The sequence below is a fragment of the Miniopterus schreibersii genome, assembly GCF_964146895.1.
Source record: "Miniopterus schreibersii genome assembly, chromosome: 13".
NCBI lineage: Eukaryota > Metazoa > Chordata > Mammalia > Chiroptera > Miniopteridae > Miniopterus > Miniopterus schreibersii.
Genome location: NC_138113.1, coordinates 21,792,963 through 21,812,569, shown reverse-complemented (window position 1 = coordinate 21,812,569; position 19,607 = coordinate 21,792,963). Strand labels below are relative to the sequence as shown.

The window sequence follows — 19,607 nt, the reverse complement described above, 5'->3', positions numbered from 1 at the left end:
AATTAGAAATAAAATTTTATGTGGCAGTTTCTTCCTGCAGTAGAGTTATCATTTATAGAAAAAAATATACAGATAAATATAACTTAAGGCTCTTCAGCAGGAAGCTGAATTGCAGGTGCATGATTGGAAGATACGTGCATACTCCTACTTTGGCATTTGGCGCTGGTATTACACACCTGTTTTTATAAGTTAGACGAACAGTTCTCGTACCTTCCCATTTCCCAGGCTGCTGTTCTTTGGAAGCCTGTTCCCACTTAGAAATAATGTCACAAATCTAGAAGAAAGGTGAAAAATGGAGATTTATAATACTTTTCAAAATTGGTATATTCTGAAGACAAGCATGTCTGCACACTGAAAAATATCTCCAGTTAACGTGATCAAACCAAATGGACTGAAGTTTTTTGTTTTAAGTTTCTGTGCAGCTCTTGAGTTTAGGGTTTAATTATAAACTGCTCTTTGGTCCACTTATCCTTTTGGACACACATTAACCTTGGACTGTGGCAATGCATTTTTTACTCAAAAAAGAATTTTAATGAAGGATTGCAGGAAACTGGAAACAAGAGGATTCCAGGAATTTTTTCATGATTTAGTCACTGAAGAAGCAACTTTTCTACCTCTTGTGTTTATAAAGACTGGAATAACTGAAGTTGTAGCAAAGAAATCTGGAATACCATCTTAACATTCTTTGATTGAGAAAGAACAAAAATTCTTCAGGAACCAAATAAATGTTTGTTTATTTAACTGGTCATTTACAGAAATATAAATAAAAGTTTTCAAAAATATGCGGTAAGCAGTTATTCAACAAAGCCCCTGATAATTACTTAGCTCAAGTCAGCCAAAAATACTAGCTTATCTTCTTGACTAATTTATTAACAACAGTTCTAGGAATGTCTGTCTCAATAATTTACATTTGGATTTGTTGAACTGAAGAGGATATCCTTGGAGCTGGAGAAAAAAAGACACTTATTCATCTAAATTTCTCAATATGCAGTAGAAAATATATGCAAAGGGATGTGGGGGGAAACCATATCTATTAACTAACATGCCTAATGAACTAAGTAAGAGCGTTTACAGTATTCTGCAGAACCCCACGGAGCCCCAACGGGTTGTTTTGCAAGTGGAGCCAGGCTTTGTGAGTTACTGATGTTGCATGTGCTCTAAGCCTGTGAGCTCTTCCTTACCAGTCTAGTTCTTCCCCTGCTCTGCCCCAATTCCGTCATCTCCAAATCCCAGAAACACCTTCACCCCGTAACGAGGCACTTATTCTCAAGAGCAATACAGACCACATCAAGTCAGGAAAGCAGGGTTCAGACCCAGCTCTAGCTGTTTGACTTGGGGTAAATCATTTCCCTCTCTGCGCCTCAGTTTCCTCATTTGCAAATTTTTGCTTCTCTAATGTTCCTTTTGGTTCTGTAAGTCTGTATTTCTAATTGTTGCCATCACTAGAAACTTTATTAAAGTTATTTTACTACGACCTAGAAAAGACTGTTTAAAAATCTTCCAATTCTGTCTCTGCTCACGATTCTCCTTATGTCTGGAATCCCTTGTTTAGTTCCCCGGGTTCACTTTCTACCCACATCAAAGCCCAGTTCGGGTCTTCCCTAGTTTCCAATGCTGAGCTTCATCTCTCTGGAGCTCTGTGGAATGCTCGCAGCACTCTTAAAACACTGATCACTTCAACTCTAGTTTAAAGTTATCTAGTTTACAGTTTCAACTCTAGTTTAAAGTTACCAGAGTACAAGGCTGCTCTTTCCTAAACAAATTATAAGCGTGCCATGGGCAGGGACTATTTCTCATCATTCTTTGTATTGCCAAAGGGTCCAGTCCAGCTTCTGGGACACGATAAATAGTTCAGTAAATATTGCTGAGCAAATGAGTAAAACGGAAAGCCTGTTTACTACAGCTTCCACACCTCCACCCCTATTACCCTACCATGTAGGGTATTATTACCATTGTGAATCCTTTCCCTCTCTTCAACATGGAGTACATGTGTGTGCAGGTTGTATATTAAGAATTCTACAGCTTCAACAAAGTCCTGCAAGTTTTTTTTTTTTATTGTGAGAATTAAATTGCTTACTTTTTTTTTTTGAAACTCCTGAACTAAACTTGCTGCAAATAGCAAATAGTGGCTTCTTCGTTTGCCAAGTGTGCCTCCTTAGAAGGACTTGCTTTTACCTTGATGTTTCCTTGAAGACAATGCTCTAAGTCCCTGCCAGAAGGGTCATCGGTGAACAGCGCAAATCCAGACTGGGCTGGCTTCCTCATTCCTGTATCCTGGTTCAGAGTGTTTAGAAATTCCTCCACCGTGGTGGAGGCATCAAATCCAACTACCTGAGCAGAGAACACAAAGTCGTTCTCTGAATTAAAAAGTATGGACATTTCAAACAGATTTCGGGGGGGAACAGGACATACTTGATGCATGATTAATGGTAACATATATTTATCTGGGTGCTTTAACTCCCACGCCCCCCACCCAAAGCGCCACTGGAGAAACCTAACACTGCCTTAGTAATTAGCTTGCTGTAAGAATTCAGCAGTCTTGGCTTCAGCCAACTGACATGAATTCAAAAGAGGCAGATTATTTGACAGCCATAAACATTTTGCAGAGATATGTCTGCTCATTAAAAGCAAACCAAGAACTACAGCACGATATGTAATCTTCAAGCAAATGAAAAAAAATAAGCAAGAAATGTACTTAAATGAACGTTTATGCATATAATGTTTGTTACTTTAATACGCAGTTAAGTGTCTGATTCTGTGATAAAAGGCTTATGGCTACAAAGACTAATTGCTAGCTTTGGAACGAACATGTTTGCTTCACTTAATAAGCGAGCTTATAGATCTGAGAGTTGGGAGGGCCCACATAAGCTTTCCCAGATAATTCCTGAGATTTGGAGACTTTCAAGAGACTAACCTTGTACACACTCAACGTTAGTAATTATTTCCTCACCTAGCAGGTGCACTGGTGACCTCAACCAAAGTATTTTTGTTTTTTTCCATCAGAACTGTGATGGCAGGGAAACTCCTCCTTTACTTGGTTCAGTCTAGATTTGTTTTTAGTGTGAATCCTTTTTATTTAGCAAAGCTGTTTGAAAACTCAGCTGTTCTGATAAAAGATCTAACATATTTGCAAGTTTATCACGGCCAGCTGCTGACAAAGGTAGGTGGACAGTCTCATTTCTCTGTTGCCCAGAGGTTACACATAGGATCCAGGCTAAGCATGTTTTCTTCACGGTAGAAAGCGTAACCTACCTGATATATCCCGTTCATGAAGTGCACAGGGATACTGAAAGGCAAAGAATGGTGATAAGGATTCCGAAGGAGGGTTGAAAGAATTTCCATTCTTGAGGGTCTTGCTTCTCGATCTCCATTTTGCTGTGTTCTTTCTACACATCGCTGGCAATAAATGGCATATTTTCCAAATTCTGTCCTATAACACAAAACTTAAGATAAAGCCTAAGAACGAATTTAATTAAGACAACCTAATATAGATAAACCCGTTAAGAAAGCTTTCCTTGGTGTACATTATTACAAAGTATTATGCAAATTTTGACAGTAATGTTTCTTTTTGCATAATATTATTAAACCTCTGTATCTTTTCTCAGATTCTACCTTCTTTTTTTCCTTTTTTGGGGGATCGCAATTCAGTCCATAATATGACCCCCTTACCAGTGTTTACTGCACCTTCCAAATAAACTACTTCCACTCAAATCCTTATCTCAGGGACTGCTTCTGGGGAAACTCAAACGAAAGAAATCTCTGAAAGATTAGGACTTCTGAAAAAAAACAATCAAATTACCCCTAATACACTCTTGGTACCCACACTTCAGGGCTTTGCCTTGTATTATTGCTCTTTACCTGTGCATCTGCTCCCAGTGGTGGCAGGGACAGTGCTTTGTTGACCTTCTTACCCCCACCCAGGCAGTGCCTTGGGTTTGGGACACACCAATGCTGCCTGATTTGTTTAAGTCAGTGATATTAGTCCTGTTAATTCTAGTTTCTTTGCTTTTGCCACTGATTGAATGAAACTTCTCCACAAAGTATTCTTCATCTTTACTATATTATTATAGTCACAAGATGAATTTAAAATTACCAGTCATTATACAGTCAATATATAGTAACTGTATATAGGATAATATAGGATAACTTAAGACATGCATGATGTTGCAGAGTTCTTGTTTGAAGAAACTGGAGGTTACTGTTTGACTGCTAAACAAGGTAATAAAATATACCTTCAAACGGAAATATATTTTCCTCCTTACCCTATAAAACATGAATGCCTTAAAAAATGTGAAGCATTAAACAAAACCACTGGAGAAAGTGAATGTAAAAGCTAGATAAGAGATCTTATTTGCCCTCACTTGTTATATGTAATTTTTACTCTGTAAATACAAGCAGATTGATAACACCTCTAAATATATTTATACAGTGTCTTTTAGGCAGACTTTAAATTCTCACCCTTTGGGTGATTTGTCTCTGATTGCAACTGAAGTCACATGACCTTCACCACAGAGTCCCCAAAACATATCATGAACTGGAGAACATTTTTCTACTGCTTCAAAGTTGTTTTCTGTCTCTCTGTGTGTGTTTGTTTATTTGTTTGTCTGAGTCCCTAACATCAACCTCTTGGACAAAATGACCCTGATAACCTTTGGCTGAGTGCCCTGGGCCCCAATGTAGAAAGCCATTGTGACAGTTGGATTTCAAATGTCTTTTTTCAAGGAAATAAAAATTCTGAAGTAATTCAAATACACTCAAGTATAAGTGGAGGGAAGACCATCAGGGAAGTTTTCCACATAAAATAATTCAATGTGGAGAAAAACAGTAAGGGAAAACTAAGGAAACAAAATAGTTGCTGTTATAACAATAACTAATGCTAAGTCATTCATACTTGAAATACACAGACTTTTCACTTAAAAATATTCTTTGTCAGGTTTCAAGCTTTCACTGCAATCTTCCATAAGAGATTTAACATAACAAAGAAAATGTTTTCCAAGCTCCGCATAAATGACAATCAAAGGTTCCCTGCACCAACGTTTGTTCCACACATTCTTCTACAAATGTGCCTGGTAGGTTACTAAATACTTATGATCTGTGGTAGACTTTCGGAGGTCACATTAAAGGTTTGGCTGGCAAGTTTTCTGCACACCTGGAGTCCGCATTCCTCTTTAGGTGGAGCCTGAGGAGCCACAGGAAAGGGTGGTGGGGAAGAAAGAGCCCAACACAGAGCGCCAAGAGCTGCCAGGCCTGGGCAAAGAGAAACGGCACAGGTTAGACGCCATGTGGCCGACCGCGATCCAAGTCAGCCAGTCTGACTCACAGAGTCGACAGCCTTGCATTTTTTTTATTATTTTTTTTTTGGTTTTTCAATGTTTTGTTTATTTTAGTAATTTGTAGCTTTTTTTTTTTTTTTTTAAATCCTCACCCAAGGATATTTTCCCATTGATTTTTAGAGAGAATGGAAGAGAGGGAGGAGGGGGAGTGAGAGAGAAACATCGTTGTGAGAGAGACACTGACTGGTTGCCTCCCGCACGCGCCCCAACCAGGGCCGGGGATCGAGCCCGCAATTGAGGTGCGTGCCCTTGACTAGGCATCAAACCTGGGACCCTTTGGTCTCTGGCCAATACTCCAACCACTGAGCCAAACCAGCCAGGGCTTTTGCAGCCTTTCTTGACCCCAAATGTGTTTGCTTCTTCCACATATACATTATCTTCTTAGAGCATTTATAATGCATAAAAACATTTAAAAAGCCACACTGGGTCAGATCCATAATCCATCCAGTTAATGTATATAGTTGTCTATGGCTGAGATACCCAAAGACATGGAGATATGGTAATCCTTTTTGACATCAAAGGTTGAGAACACTGCTCCTTTTTGTTCATTTATGTATTTACTCATTCATGGAAATATAAGTAATGGCTCTGTGAAAGGACAGACTGAAACACAGTAAAAAATCATATACCCCAAAACAAATCCAAAATACCTACACATACTTACACATATACATACATACGTAAGGGGCAAGTATATAAATATTAACAGAGATTAGGTAATAGGATCATATGTGACTTTTCCTTTTCCTTTGCTCTGTTCTGTATTCTTTCCTACTTTAATCTTTTCCATTAAGCAAGTATTGCTTCAGTACTTTTTTAAATGCTGTATTAAAAAGGAGGAGGAGATGTGTGCCCCTGTCTCGGACACTCACCTTTGTCTCCAGTGGAAGTCAAAACTTTTCAAGGATAAAAAGCCCAAACATAAAAAATAGCCAGCCATCTCAAGACACCAACAAGGCCAGTACGCCTACAAATTACTATTACTACTAATATTAACAATTACTATACTTATTCTTTACATTTTTCTCAAGCTATGTATATTGCCCAACTGTTAATAATTATTAGACATATACAATAACTTTTTATATTCTAAATAACACTCTTTATGCTTTCTCTTTTAAAATAAAAAATGCTATTACAATAAGTTAGTTAACAAATATTTTATTACTTTTATATATAAACACCAAAGCCTAATTATGAAAATATATTTATTCTCTATACCAATAAAGACTACTAAATATATCCACTCCAATAAAAACTGCAATGACTATAAAAACATGGCCCTCTATAACTGCTACTAAGGCCCAACAATTTTACTTATAAAACTCTTACTGTTCTCTTGGCGTCTGAAATTTTAAATAATAATTGTAATTTACATCATTATATTCTCACAGCCCCGATTACAAAAACAAAATTATAGCTTCTAATTACACAAGTAGCGGGAATCAAATTAATAACAGCACTTAAATGTTTCCAATGGGAAATAAATGGGCCATAATAAATCAAAACCCATCTCATAATTGAATTATAAACACTAAAAAAATATGTTATGCCTTTAAACTATAAGTAAATATCATACTAAAAAACAAAATATAAATAAGACAGGCAACAAAACCTGAATCATAATAACTTACAAATTAAAAATAACTCATCATGTTTTTCTTAATAAAGGCTCATGAGACCTGACTGCCTCCCATTACCTGCCTTTCACTTTGGAGGGAAAAAAATTCAGCCTTGACTTCCATCCAAGGTTACGGTCTTCCCTCATCCCCAATGGTCCATTGCTTAGCAAGACAAATGCTAACACTAAAACTTCCCAGGAACAAGCCTTCCCAGAACGGTGGGACCTCATTACGCAACCAAAAGGTTGGCCATCAATCCATCCATTGAATTAATTTATGACCAAACGGGAAATATATGAACAAAAAGGGGCCAAACACTAACCTGACAAGCTCAGGGGAGGCCTGCATGATGGCCTTGCAAACTCAGACCTAACATAACCGCAAAGCATGCTCTGAAATTAAAACTTTATAACTAAAAGCAGTTTATGGCAGAAGTCACGTCCTAGAATAGAATCTTACCTGACAAAAGTCAATCTTTATCGTAAATAAGCCTGTCTGTTGTCTTTTACATCCAAGAAACCTAAATGTATATAGTAACTGATATTAATGCAAACATTAATGTTTTGAAGAATGTTGAAGAATACAGGGGAAATGATTATGTTCTATAATTTTAAAAAATTAGAATGCACACTGAAACACTAGTAATGTGAAAATGTGAGAGTGTAGAAATATATACACATACATTTCTACAGAAACATGTAAATCTATAAACTGAAAGGACATACATCAAAACATTAATAACTATTTTCCTTTCCACACTTTTTGTATTTTCCTAATGTCTATATTGAATATGCATCATTCTTATAATCAAGACAGCAACATCATTTTAAATTGCATGTATATGTATCACTATATACCTGCAATGGTCCTGGTTGATTCTGTGGCTGTCTCCGTCTTGTCTGTTTAATGAGCTGACAGCAGATTTCATTCTGTAGCTCAGGATGTGTCAGGCAGATCTGCAAAGCACTCTGGGCTAGAGATACGTGATAATCAATTGCAGGGGAGTCAACTGCGGCATTTATAAAAAGCTGGCACGTCTGAATTAAGCAAAAAATAAAAATAAAAAGGTATGGAATAATTAGATTTATTCTGCATGAATTATATTGATTCTCTTTTTACCAATAGTTGTTTTTCCCCCAAAATGGATCAAAAAGATATATTATGGTAGCACTAATCAAAAGAAATCCAGAGTGGCTACATTAATATCTGACAAAGTGGATTTCAGAGCAAGGAATTCTGCCAGAGATAAAAAGGGTCACTTTATAATAATAAAGGGGTCAGTTCATCTAGAAAATATAACAATCTTAAATGATTATGTACTTAATAAAATATATGAAGCAAAAACTGATAGGATTACAAGGAGAAATAGACAAATACACAATTATAGTTAGAGATTTCAAATACTCCTCTCTCAGTAAATGCGAGAACAAGTAGAAAGAAAATTAGTAAGGATTTAGAAAACTTGAACAACGCTATCAACCAACTTGACCTAACTGACACTTAACAGAACACTCCACCAAGGGCAGAATATGCATTCAGTTTAAGGGTATACAGCACATTAATGATCTCTTGTCCACTATAAACTTCATAAGGACAGAAACTGCCTTATTTATCTTTTTATTCTCTACACAGCACAGAGTGACAGAGCAAATGTTTAATGAATGAACAGATTTAAAATCTGATTAAATAAACACAATATCTATTAAGAAACATTAGTGTTGATAAGCACCAATGGTTCGCTTTAATATTATGTCATTATACAGTAGGTAGTCTTTATCTCTTCTGAGGACAGAATATAATAAAATAACTTTAGTCTCTAACCTAAAGCATTGCTGCCCAAGAACTACATCATAAGATGATCAATGAAAAAGATTTCCACCATTACATTTTATCATGTTAAGAAAGTATCTATCACTATTTTATGAATGTTAAATTTGTCATGCTTTTTCAGCATCTATAGAGATGACTGTCTACTTAATAAATAATGATAATAGATATTCTAATATATCGCCATCCTTAATTCCCTGTAATAAATCTCTTTTAGTCACACGATAGCATTCTTGTAATATGACGCTGGATTCTGTTTACTAATGTTTTATTAGTTTTTGCATGAACTGCTCTGTTTTGTAGTCATTTCTGGGGTTCGCTTTCAAAATAATACTTCACAAAAAGATTCTGGTGATATGATGACTGAGAATTGCTTCAAATAATCCAATGTTGGGGAGCAGTGGAGATGGGGAAACTAAAAAAAGCTGGCCATGTGTTGATGCCACGGAGCTGGATCACGGGTACCTTGGACCTCATATTTTCTCTGCTCATTTGTTTGAAAAAGTTAACCCCCCCCCCCCCAGAATTTGGGGGATTTCCTTTTTCTATGCTTTGGGACAGTTTAAACAGCATTGAAATGACCTACACTGACTAATGACAGAGATGGGATAAAGAGTGACACAGTTGAATGGTAAGTTTCAAGTGCTCAGCAGTTTGTAATAGAAGCTGAATAAGGAATTTGAGAGTAGCACTGGAGAAGAGGAAGGGTGCTGATCCCTCTCCCAACCCTGACGTGGGTGTGATGTGAGAAATTCCTCCACTTGAGAGGTTAATGGGAAAATGAGTTTTCTGATATTAAGTGTTTCACATTGCCCAAACCATATGTAGTTTATTTCAGTAAATGCCAAATCCTCACTCAGAAAGCAAATTAAATTCACCTAATTTTATTTCAGTAGATTTTCTTCATCATCGTCATCATAATCATCATCACATTTTGAATTTTCTTGGAAAAAGTGAAAGTTTATAACCTAAATTATTTTTATTTTTTCAAGTTAAAATTTTAATAACATATAACTCCATATAAAATGTTACCTTAAATAATTTAATAGCCTCTGTCTGTAGAGCTTCAGAAGGTAGTGTTGTCAGAGGGGAAACAATTCCTTCCTTGCTGTGACACAAAGCTGGGTGTCTCCATATCTGAGAGGCTAAATGCAGAATAAAATATGAACAGAAAACAGAAAGAATCACTTATTTTGGCCTCCCATTTACTAACCTGTTAGAAATTAGCTCACTGAGGCCTGGCTCACAACTTTAAGTCACAAAGGTCATGAAAAACCTTTGGCAACATTATTTCATTTCATTTTCCTGGCCACTGGGGATTCTCATGTCTCTGTTTCAGAGAAATTAAATCTAGAAGAGTTTGCTCCTAATATTCTTGGCTGAAACAAGTCTACCAGGGCACTATTATGCTGCTTAAATGTGCTAAAGATTGGTGACCCAGGTAGAGAGATGATTATACATTAGAAGGAGCTGCAGAAAGATCTGGAAAGGAGAAGCCAAGGTAGGAGGAGATAGAATGAGAAAGAACTTGGAGTCATTCCTCACATCAACATTTATTAAACTCCTATGCTGGATTCTAAAAATAAAATGTGATCTCTGTAATTAAGTAAAGCATAACACAAAATCTAGACTCTCAATAGGAAAACCTTAGCCATAAAAAATAATTTCAATGCAAAGCAACAAATGCTATGAAAGAGTTAAACAGCAAAGTGCATTGGGGCATAATTTTAACATTTATTAAGAATCTTTGCCCTAGCTGGTCTGGCTCAGTGATTAGAGTGTTGGCCCACGTACTGAAGGGTCTTGGGTTCAATTCCCATCCAGGGCACGCACCTCAGTTGCAGGCTCAATCCCCAGCCCAGGTCGGGGCACGTATGGGAGGCAACCAATCAATGTGTCTCTCTCACATCGATCTTTCTCTCTCTCTCCCTTCCACTCTCTCTGAAAAGCAATGGAAAAAATATCCTTGGGTGAAGATTAAAAAGAAAAAAAAGGACCTTTTCTCACCAGATGTTGAGTTGGAGTGGGCTTGCTGAGGGAGCTTTTAAAGTAGGTAGGATTTTACCAGGTTGGTGAAGAATCTGAACGAAGAGGGGCATTTCTGGCAGAGGGGTAATGTGAGCAAAGGCAGAGGTGTCACAGGACAGGGAATTTCAGGGAATGATGGTGTCCCTGAAGCCAAAGAACCACAGTGAAAATCCTGGCCCGTGACAAGCCAAGCCAGTGAAACGGTAGGTACACTGCAGGGAAATGAACCCACAAAGTAAAAACTCCATTAGTCTAAAGGGGTTTGCATCCATTTCATAAACTATAAATCCTTCTATGTTATGAACTTACAAGGTTCCCCTTCAATATTTAGCAATTTACAGACGAGTTGTTCAAATTCAGATCCAACATTTACATTGTTACTTCCAGCTGCAACAGTCAGATGATAAAGCCAAGTGTCCTTAAAAACAAAACATTATTAGAGATGTTAACCAATATATAATTTTTGGTGATTTAAGGAAAAAAACAACAATTTGCATAAACAGGAGAAAACTTTGACACTAAAAAAAACCAAACTTTTTAATTTTTAAATGATAATTAAAAGTAAGCCACTTATTTAAACAGTTCTGAAGTAGGCTCACTTGAATTGTGCTCATAGTACCATTTCCCACTGTTCACATTCTTATTATTTTCTATAGATGTTTCTTAGAAAAGCATGATAAAGTTAAGGAAAGTAATGTTAAGAGACTTGAATAAATACAACCGGTAGTAATATTCCTTTCAGAAATACAATAAATTCTATCACATTTAAAATCTGATTCCCAATGCATACAAATAACACATACAAAATACTTAGGAAATCCAGAAAATTTGAAGAAGAAAATAACACCAAGAACGAATTTACTTCAACACAATAAGGGCCATATAAGAAAAGCTCACAGATAGTATCATACTCAATGGTAAAAAACTGAAAGCTTTTCCTCTAAGATCTGGAACAACGTAAAGATGCCTAATCTTGCCACTTCTTCTCAACATAGCACTGGAAGTCCTAGCCAGAGCAATTGCGCAAGAAAAAGAAATAAAAGGCATCCAAATTGGAAAGGAGGAAGTAAAATTATCTTTGTTTGCAGATGACATACTCTTATAGGTCGGGCTCAAAGATTCCACAAACACAGTGTTAGAACTAATAAATGAAACAAAGTCGCAGGATACAAAATCAATGTACAAAAGTCAGCTGCATTTCTATACACTAATAATGAATTATCCAAAGTGCAAATCAAGAAAACAATCCCATTTACAACAGCATCAAAAAACCAACAATTTAGGAATAAACTTAGTGAAGGAGGTAAAAGACTTACATAACAAAAACTGTAAAACACTGATGAAAGAAATTAAAGCAGACACAAATAAATAGAAAGACATCTAGTGTTCGCGGATTGAAGAATTAATATTGTTAAAATATCCATACTACCCAAAGCATCTACAGATTTAACGCAATCGCTATCAGAATCCCAATGGTGTTTTTTACAAAAAACAATCCTAAAATTCATATGGAACCACAGAAGACCCTGATTAGTCAAAGCCATCTTTAGCAAGAAAAACAAAGCTGAAGGCATCACACTTCCTGATTCAAAATATATTACAAAGCTACAGAAATCAAACTGTGTGGTACTGGCAGAGGCCAATGGAATATAATAGAGAGCCCAGAAACAAACCCATACATATGCGGTCAACTGATCTTTGACACGGGTGCCAAAGATACACAACAGGGAAAGAATAGTCTCTTCAATAAATGGTGTTGAGAAAACTGGATATTCTCGTGCAAAAAAAACCAAAAAAAAACAAAGAAACTGAACCCTGCTCTTACACCATACACATAAATCAACTCAAAATGAAATAAAGACTTAAACATAGACCTAAAACCATAAAACTCCTAGAAGAAAACATAGGGACAAAGCTTGGCGATGATTTCTTAGATAAGACATCAAAAGACAAGCAACAAACCAAAAATGGACAAGTGGGATTACATCAAACTACAAAGGTTTTGCACAGCAAAGGAAACAATCAATGAATGAAAAGGCAACTAATAAAATGGGAGAAAATATCTGCAAACCATTAATCCAATAAAGAATTAATATCCAAACATATAAGGAACTCCAACTCAATAGTAAAAAAAAAAAAATAATCCATTTAAAAATGGGCAAAGGAACTGAATAAACATTTCTCTGAAGAAGATACACAAATGGCTAACAATATATGAAAAGGTGCTCAACATCACTAATCAGGGAAATGCAAATCAAAACCATAATAAGCTATCATCTCATACCCATTAGAATGGATTTCATCAAAAAAAGCAATTAAATGCTGGTGAGGATGTGGAGAAAAGGGAACCCTTGTACACTGTTAGCTGTAATGTAAATTGTTTCAGCCACTATGGAAAACAGTATGAAGGGTCCTCAGAAAACTAAAAGTAGAACTACCATGTGATCTAGCAACTATACTTCTGGGTATATAGCCAAAGGAATTGAAATCAGGGTTTTGAAGAGCTATATGCATTCTCATATTTATAGTAACATTATTCATAATAGCCAAGACATAGAAGCAATCTAAATGTCCATTGACAAATGAATGAAGAAAATATGGTATGTACATACAATGGAATATTATTTGGCCTTAAAAAAGAAGGGGTGCTTCATAAAAGTTGTTTATATGTTAAAGATATAGTAGCCATCCATGAAATATTTTATTTTTTATATTACCCTTTTGAAATATGTTTATGATTTTATTTGATATAAAGAAGTATTTCAATTTTTGTAGTCAAATATATCAACATTATCTATTGTTTCTTACGTTGCCTTTTTTTTAGAAAGTACTTTTTTTTAGAAAGTACTTATTCCAAGACCAAATAAAAACTCTTTAAAAAATTATTTCATTTAACTTCTTTAAATTCATGTGGAAATTATTTCGTTATGTTTGAGATGACAAACTGAAATGTTTTCCTAAATAGCCAATTTCCTCAATATATAATGAACACAAAATACTACGTATTGAATAATCTGTTACTTCATGCCTCTTTTATCACAAATTAATTTTTATTTTATATTACATTAAATTTATTTTTATATATGACTACATACATATAATACATGTAATAATTGATTTTCAATTTTATCTAAACCAAAATTTTGTTGAAAATGAGTAAAAAATATTAGAGGCCTTAGATTCACCCCAAAAGATCCAGTCTGAGAGATCCACATTTTGAACATAAGGTTATCCTACACCTTCATGCACTAATTTCAGCCTTGAGGCTACTTTTATCAACACAATTGAAAAATGACACAAACAAGGCTTGTTTCCAGGGAAGTAAAGAATCTCTGAAAAGAGAGATGGAAGTCTTTTGCAAAGTTTTCTTCCTCATTTCCATTAAAATGATTTGAAAATTACCAATACTTAATAACATTAATCTCTATCATTCTAAATTAATCATTAAGTCCTTACATACTTTTTCATGCTTGGATCCAATCAGGAGGTAAGTCGGACCTTGGTCTTTGGGGTGGATCACAATGGTGTAATGTGTGGACAACAGACTTCGCCCACTGGCTTCATAATCTTCATCTGAATCACAGGATCTGTCAACCTCTTCAACTTTAGCCTCCCAGAGTTTGATCTGACCTAAAGGAAACTAAAGTAAATATTAGTAATTGTGAGGAAGACACTTTCTAAATCTTCTCCTAGTAAAATTTTTCATATCCCTTTTCATTCTTACCTTTATAAAGCACACCTTTTTTTAAATGAATGCTTTTTTACTTCAGAAACCAATTAAAATGTCACCTGTTCAGTGAGGTCTTACCTGGATATCTTATCTAAAATGCAATATTAGGCAAATTGTCTGCCTAATAGCTGGTTAATAGTAAAATTAATTCATTTAATTCTTTTCTGAGTAGTTACTATGTGCAAAGCATTATTCTGAGCTCTGAATAAAGAAAATTTACTTCTGAAGGAAAAAATGCAAAACTAACTTATGTGTTCTTTCAGAAAAAGAAAGATAGTAAAACAAAAGCAAATAATAGGGCAGAAAGTCACATTAATAAATACAAAGCAAGTTTTAAAAAATGGGATAAAGAAAACTAATTCTACTATGATACTACATGACAACACTATTGTAACTGTGTGCTTTAGGCATATCCAATCATATGAAAATCAAGGTTCCATCTACCCCAATATTTAAAGATTATTTTTTATTTTACCAAAGGATTCACCATAGTTCCCTAAACAATGAACAGACCTAGTGCTTTTAAATATTTTGACTGAATTTAAAAAAAAAGACATTGATCCAGATTAAAAGCAAATTGTTTCTGAAATATCTATAGCACAAAATGAAGTAGGCTTATTCTATCTAACTCGCATGCAGTCTCAACACTTTTCCAACAATTATAAAGGATTTTTACTTATCTATCTACATTCTTATGACTTGTTTCTTCTGTGACCAATGCTTTCCATTTAATTAGATTTATTATTATTATTATTAATGGTGAGAACATTTAAGTTTCACTAAGCAAATTTTAAATTATTTTCTATTTATAAAACACATGCTTATTATAGAAAGTTGGTAAGTATAGAAAGGTATTTTAAAAAGAAAAAAAATCATAATCCTACCATCACAGATAATTACTCAACATTTGGTGTAGTTCTTTCCAATCTTTCTGCTATGTATATTTTTACATAGAAGTGCCAGACTAAGCATTATAAACTCGGCATCCTAACCACCCTCTTTTAAAAAAGTCTCCCCATAACTGCAGAAAAGAAGTTGGGAACTATATTTGTCAGAGTCCCCTTTCCTGTATGGTTCTGAGTTAGAGTTTACCTAGGAGAGAATTTGCATGAGCTGTGACAGAGAAGTCATTGTTTTCCTGAGATAGCTGTAGTCAGATGCCTGGGCTGATGTGAGAGTCACAGAGGCTTCCTAGCAAACTGCTAAGGACCAGCTACCTCACTGCTTTGGGTTCAGATTTTCATTGTCATCTTCTCATACCATCAGGGGCAGCTTCCTTGACCTTGGTTCCCTCAACTTTTCTAAAAATTAATTAACTTTTCTAAAAAAATTATTTATTATATAAAGTTGTATAATATAAAAAATTATAATATTAAAAGGATTACACCTGGAATACACAGAGTGGCTTCTATTTTCCTGATTTATAATTTAGTCGGGATTATGCTGAATATCTAATCTTGTATTGTGCTTACTCGTGTAGCATTTATGGGAGCAATTTCCCACATTACTTTAGAGGTATCATTTTTAATGGCTGCACTGTGTTAATTTCCATCCAAGAGCAACACTGAAAATAAGGGCATGCATTTTAAATGCAGCTACTCAGAACTGAGAGTGAAGTCTGTGAAAATGGAACAGAGAAAAACCAACTGACCCACATGGTCACTGGACCAAGAAGTTTGGTCTCACTAACACAGTAATTGGTCACAGGCTGCTGTTCTGTGCCACTGGCATCATTATTTTATGTGAGTATTCTTGGTCCACTGTGGTTTAGTTTTTTATAACTCCAGCCACCCAAAGTTGACATGGGGTACCCATAATAATTGGGCACACATTTCACCTTTGTTAGATATCCTATCTTTTGATTCTGAAAGTAAATATGACTCAAGTTCTTTTGGGAAGAAGATTAGTTAAAAATGAATATATAAGTTATAATAGGTAGATGAATGGATAGGTAAGTGGTATCTAGGGATTCAAGGGCCTGAGACAGGACTGGATTCTTTTTCCTCCCTGCTCTTCTTTCCTGGCTTGTTGTTCCCTTCATCCAACCTTATCTAGTCTGTCAGTCCTGGAAAATATGAGAAATTAATGGTTGGGAGTGGGGCAGAGGAAGACTTTCGTAAGAAAAAGATGCATTAATTAAAAGTTACAAAGACTTATAATTAAGAATAAAGACTCTTGTAGGTATATGATTACCTCAGTAATAAATTTTATGCAAAATTTCAACCCCTATAAAAAAATTCAAAAGCTTTAGCTAGCAACAGAAGAGTGACAGAAAAAAATTTTTAAGGCATAACAAACAAAAATTCCTCTAATTAGTATATTAAAAATACATACATACCTTATCTTCTTGACTGCGAAAATAATATAATGTTTTTCCTACAAGTGTACACCAGACTCTCTTGGAGTAGCCATGCTTCACCTGAAATCATATTTCGGAGAATTACAAAGGTAGCTAGCTCAGAATCTAATGCCTTAAAGTATGGCATAGTCACACTATTTGAAGCTGTATAGGTGTCCAGTTCGCTCAAGGTGTAAGTGATATTCCAACTAGATTGTCAAATGCGGTTTAAGCTTTACCTGTTACAGTAGTAGCACAGCACGTTTTGCTCACCATTCAATGTTTAACAAGTGTTTACTGTATGTCAAGTACTGTGCCTGGGACTGAGGATTCAAAGATGAATAAGACAAGTTGCTGGTTTCAGAAGTATATTTCACAGTTTCTGTATTTCATAGATTTCCAGCAACCCTATAGCTCTCTAGGTTAACACTCCATGTTGGAAATGAGAGAAGATTAAAACCTAAAGAATTATAGTGATTCACAAATGTAAAAAACTCATTCATTCAAAACATTTGATGTCTCCTCCAGAAGGATTCATACTAAATAATAAAATAATATTAAAAGCTAGTATTAGATGTTGAGTACTTCTTATATGGCAGGAACTAAGTTAAGTGACTGGGACAAAACCTGAATCTAGCTCTTGATTTTTGAATAGTCAGAGCTGGTCTAGGTACTGGGGATACAGATATGAACAAGACACAGTTTCCTTCCTCAAGAAACACAGAGCCTTGTGAGGAGACAGACAATTAAACCTTCATCAAGAACATGAAGTTTACATTTATATGCATTTTTTTGTGGAAGACAATTTACCAAAATTTTTACTGAATATTGTAGGTTTTTCATCATTTGGTGTCCTCATGAAGATCCTCACTGTGGGTTCCTCCCCGGCCCCATCCTGCTCAGGGATAGGCATCCTCTGCCTGCCAGCCACAGGCATACCTTCCATCCTAGGAAAACACCAAGAACCCTATTCCTGCCAATGGGCAGGTTCACAGTAAGCCCTGTCGCCCAGACCTAGAATGCGGTGTGCTTGGCTGAGCTTACCTTATGAGCCCACTACCCTACCAGCCTCTCCTGCAACAGTCAGGACTTCAATCTGGGGAGGCCCACCACCTGGAAACCAAGACACTGGCCAGTAAAACGAAAGCCCAACATCCTGCCATCATGCTTGCCCATTAAGGAGAAAAACAAAGCAAGAAAGGAGAAGTGCTTGGGAGGACTGTTTTACAATTTAAAATAAGGTGCTCAGGCAGGCCTCCCCGACACTGAGTCAAGCCCTGAAGGAGGTAGATGAGCTATGAAGTCATCTGAGGGAAGAATACTTGGCAAAGGAAGCAGCAAAGTTCCAAGGCTCTGAGATGGTGTGTGCCCATCCATGTGTCTGGGACGGAGCAAGCGGCCATCGGGAAGGGGCAGGAGGTGACGGTGGGGGGCACAGATTTTGCAGGACCTCTGCAGTGACTTACATTTGAGTGGACTGTTCTGATAGTAACACACTGAGAAGAATATAAATTATTGACACAATAGATTTTTATAGTAGGCAAGTCACTACAGTAGAAAAGGCCTGAATTTTGAGGTCAACTGGACCAAGGCTTAAGTTCCAATTCTACCGCATGCCAGATGGTGTCCTCAGGCGACTGACTTAACCTCTCGGCCTCTGTGGGTAACATGGGATTATTGGACACCTCATCGGGCTGTTGTGATGACCAAAGGAGAAAATGTAAACAAAGAATAATAGTAGTTACTCAATAAATGCTTCCTTCCTCACCAGGCACAAGGAGAAGTAAAACACATGTTTCGTTTAAACCCACAAGCAACCAGCCTTTGGGCTTCAAAGTTATGGTTTAAGCAAACAACTGCACCATCTCACAGTTTGATGGACTTAAAATGCTGCTTGAGGGAAAACAAAAAATGTTTCATTTGGCAAGACATGTTTCAGTTTAATTAAATTTAGAAACATATATTTGTAGACAAATATCCTGGAAGTTTTAAATAGTTTGTGTTAGGCAGAGTTTTTTTCTTCTTTTAAACAAACTCCAAAAAAACAGACTCATCAAAACTGGAGTATAAGGCAGCAGGCTGTAGACAGTATCCTTCCAAGATGATTTATCTTTAAAACAGAACAATGGGTACTTTTGAAGAACTACAAATGAATGAAGACCTGTGCCAACTCACTGTAAAAGCTGTGTTCCAAAATGCTGTCTATCTTCATATGTAGATCTGACAATATTAGGATATCTTAAAACTGTGACTTAGTCTGAAAAACTCATAATAAAGCAAGTTACACTAGAAGGATCCTCAAGAAGATTTAAAGGAAATCTCAAACCTCCAGGCTTTGGGGAACTAAATAATTGAAAGAATCATTTTTTACCTTGCATCCAAAACCAACATACTTCATATCAGCTCTGTTTGAAACTTTGAAGACAAACAGTGTGTCACAGCCCGATGGGCCTTTGCGATCACACACAGCGTAAGCCCTCATGGTCTTCTCCCTTTTCCTATATTCTCATACCTGTAGCCTTGTCCACCACAAATCGTGACTTCAGCATCTAGGTGAAACTCTTGTGATAACAATAAACATTTCTGAAGTGTTTATGAGCACCAGCCACCGTTCTGAAGCACTTTACCTGCTTAAATAATTCACTGAACCCTTCCAACGCCCTGTGAGGTTGGCGCTATTATCCCCGCCTTACATATGAGGATGCTAAGGCACAGAGCCTGTAACTTAC

General features: G+C 36.1%; 1 protein-coding gene across 3 annotated transcripts in view; it reads right to left on the bottom strand.

Annotated features, from left to right (window-relative positions):
- Positions 1-19,607, bottom strand: part of PLEKHH2 (pleckstrin homology, MyTH4 and FERM domain containing H2) — a 78,296-nt gene that overhangs the window by 16,631 nt on the left and 42,058 nt on the right. For 2 of the 3 annotated variants that reach the window (XM_081156250.1, XM_081156251.1), the window contains exons 16-24: positions 16,879-16,959; positions 14,271-14,450; positions 11,120-11,228; positions 9,815-9,927; positions 7,813-7,992; positions 5,150-5,247; positions 3,253-3,430; positions 2,176-2,331; positions 177-274 (exon numbers count right to left, since the gene is read on the bottom strand). In XM_081156250.1, the coding sequence (XP_081012376.1) occupies positions 177-274; positions 2,176-2,331; positions 3,253-3,430; positions 5,150-5,247; positions 7,813-7,992; positions 9,815-9,927; positions 11,120-11,228; positions 14,271-14,450; positions 16,879-16,959 (1,193 nt within the window). The remainder of the gene's footprint in view (positions 1-176; positions 275-2,175; positions 2,332-3,252; positions 3,431-5,149; positions 5,248-7,812; positions 7,993-9,814; positions 9,928-11,119; positions 11,229-14,270; positions 14,451-16,878; positions 16,960-19,607) is intronic. The other variant, XM_081156252.1, reaches the window with a different exon arrangement.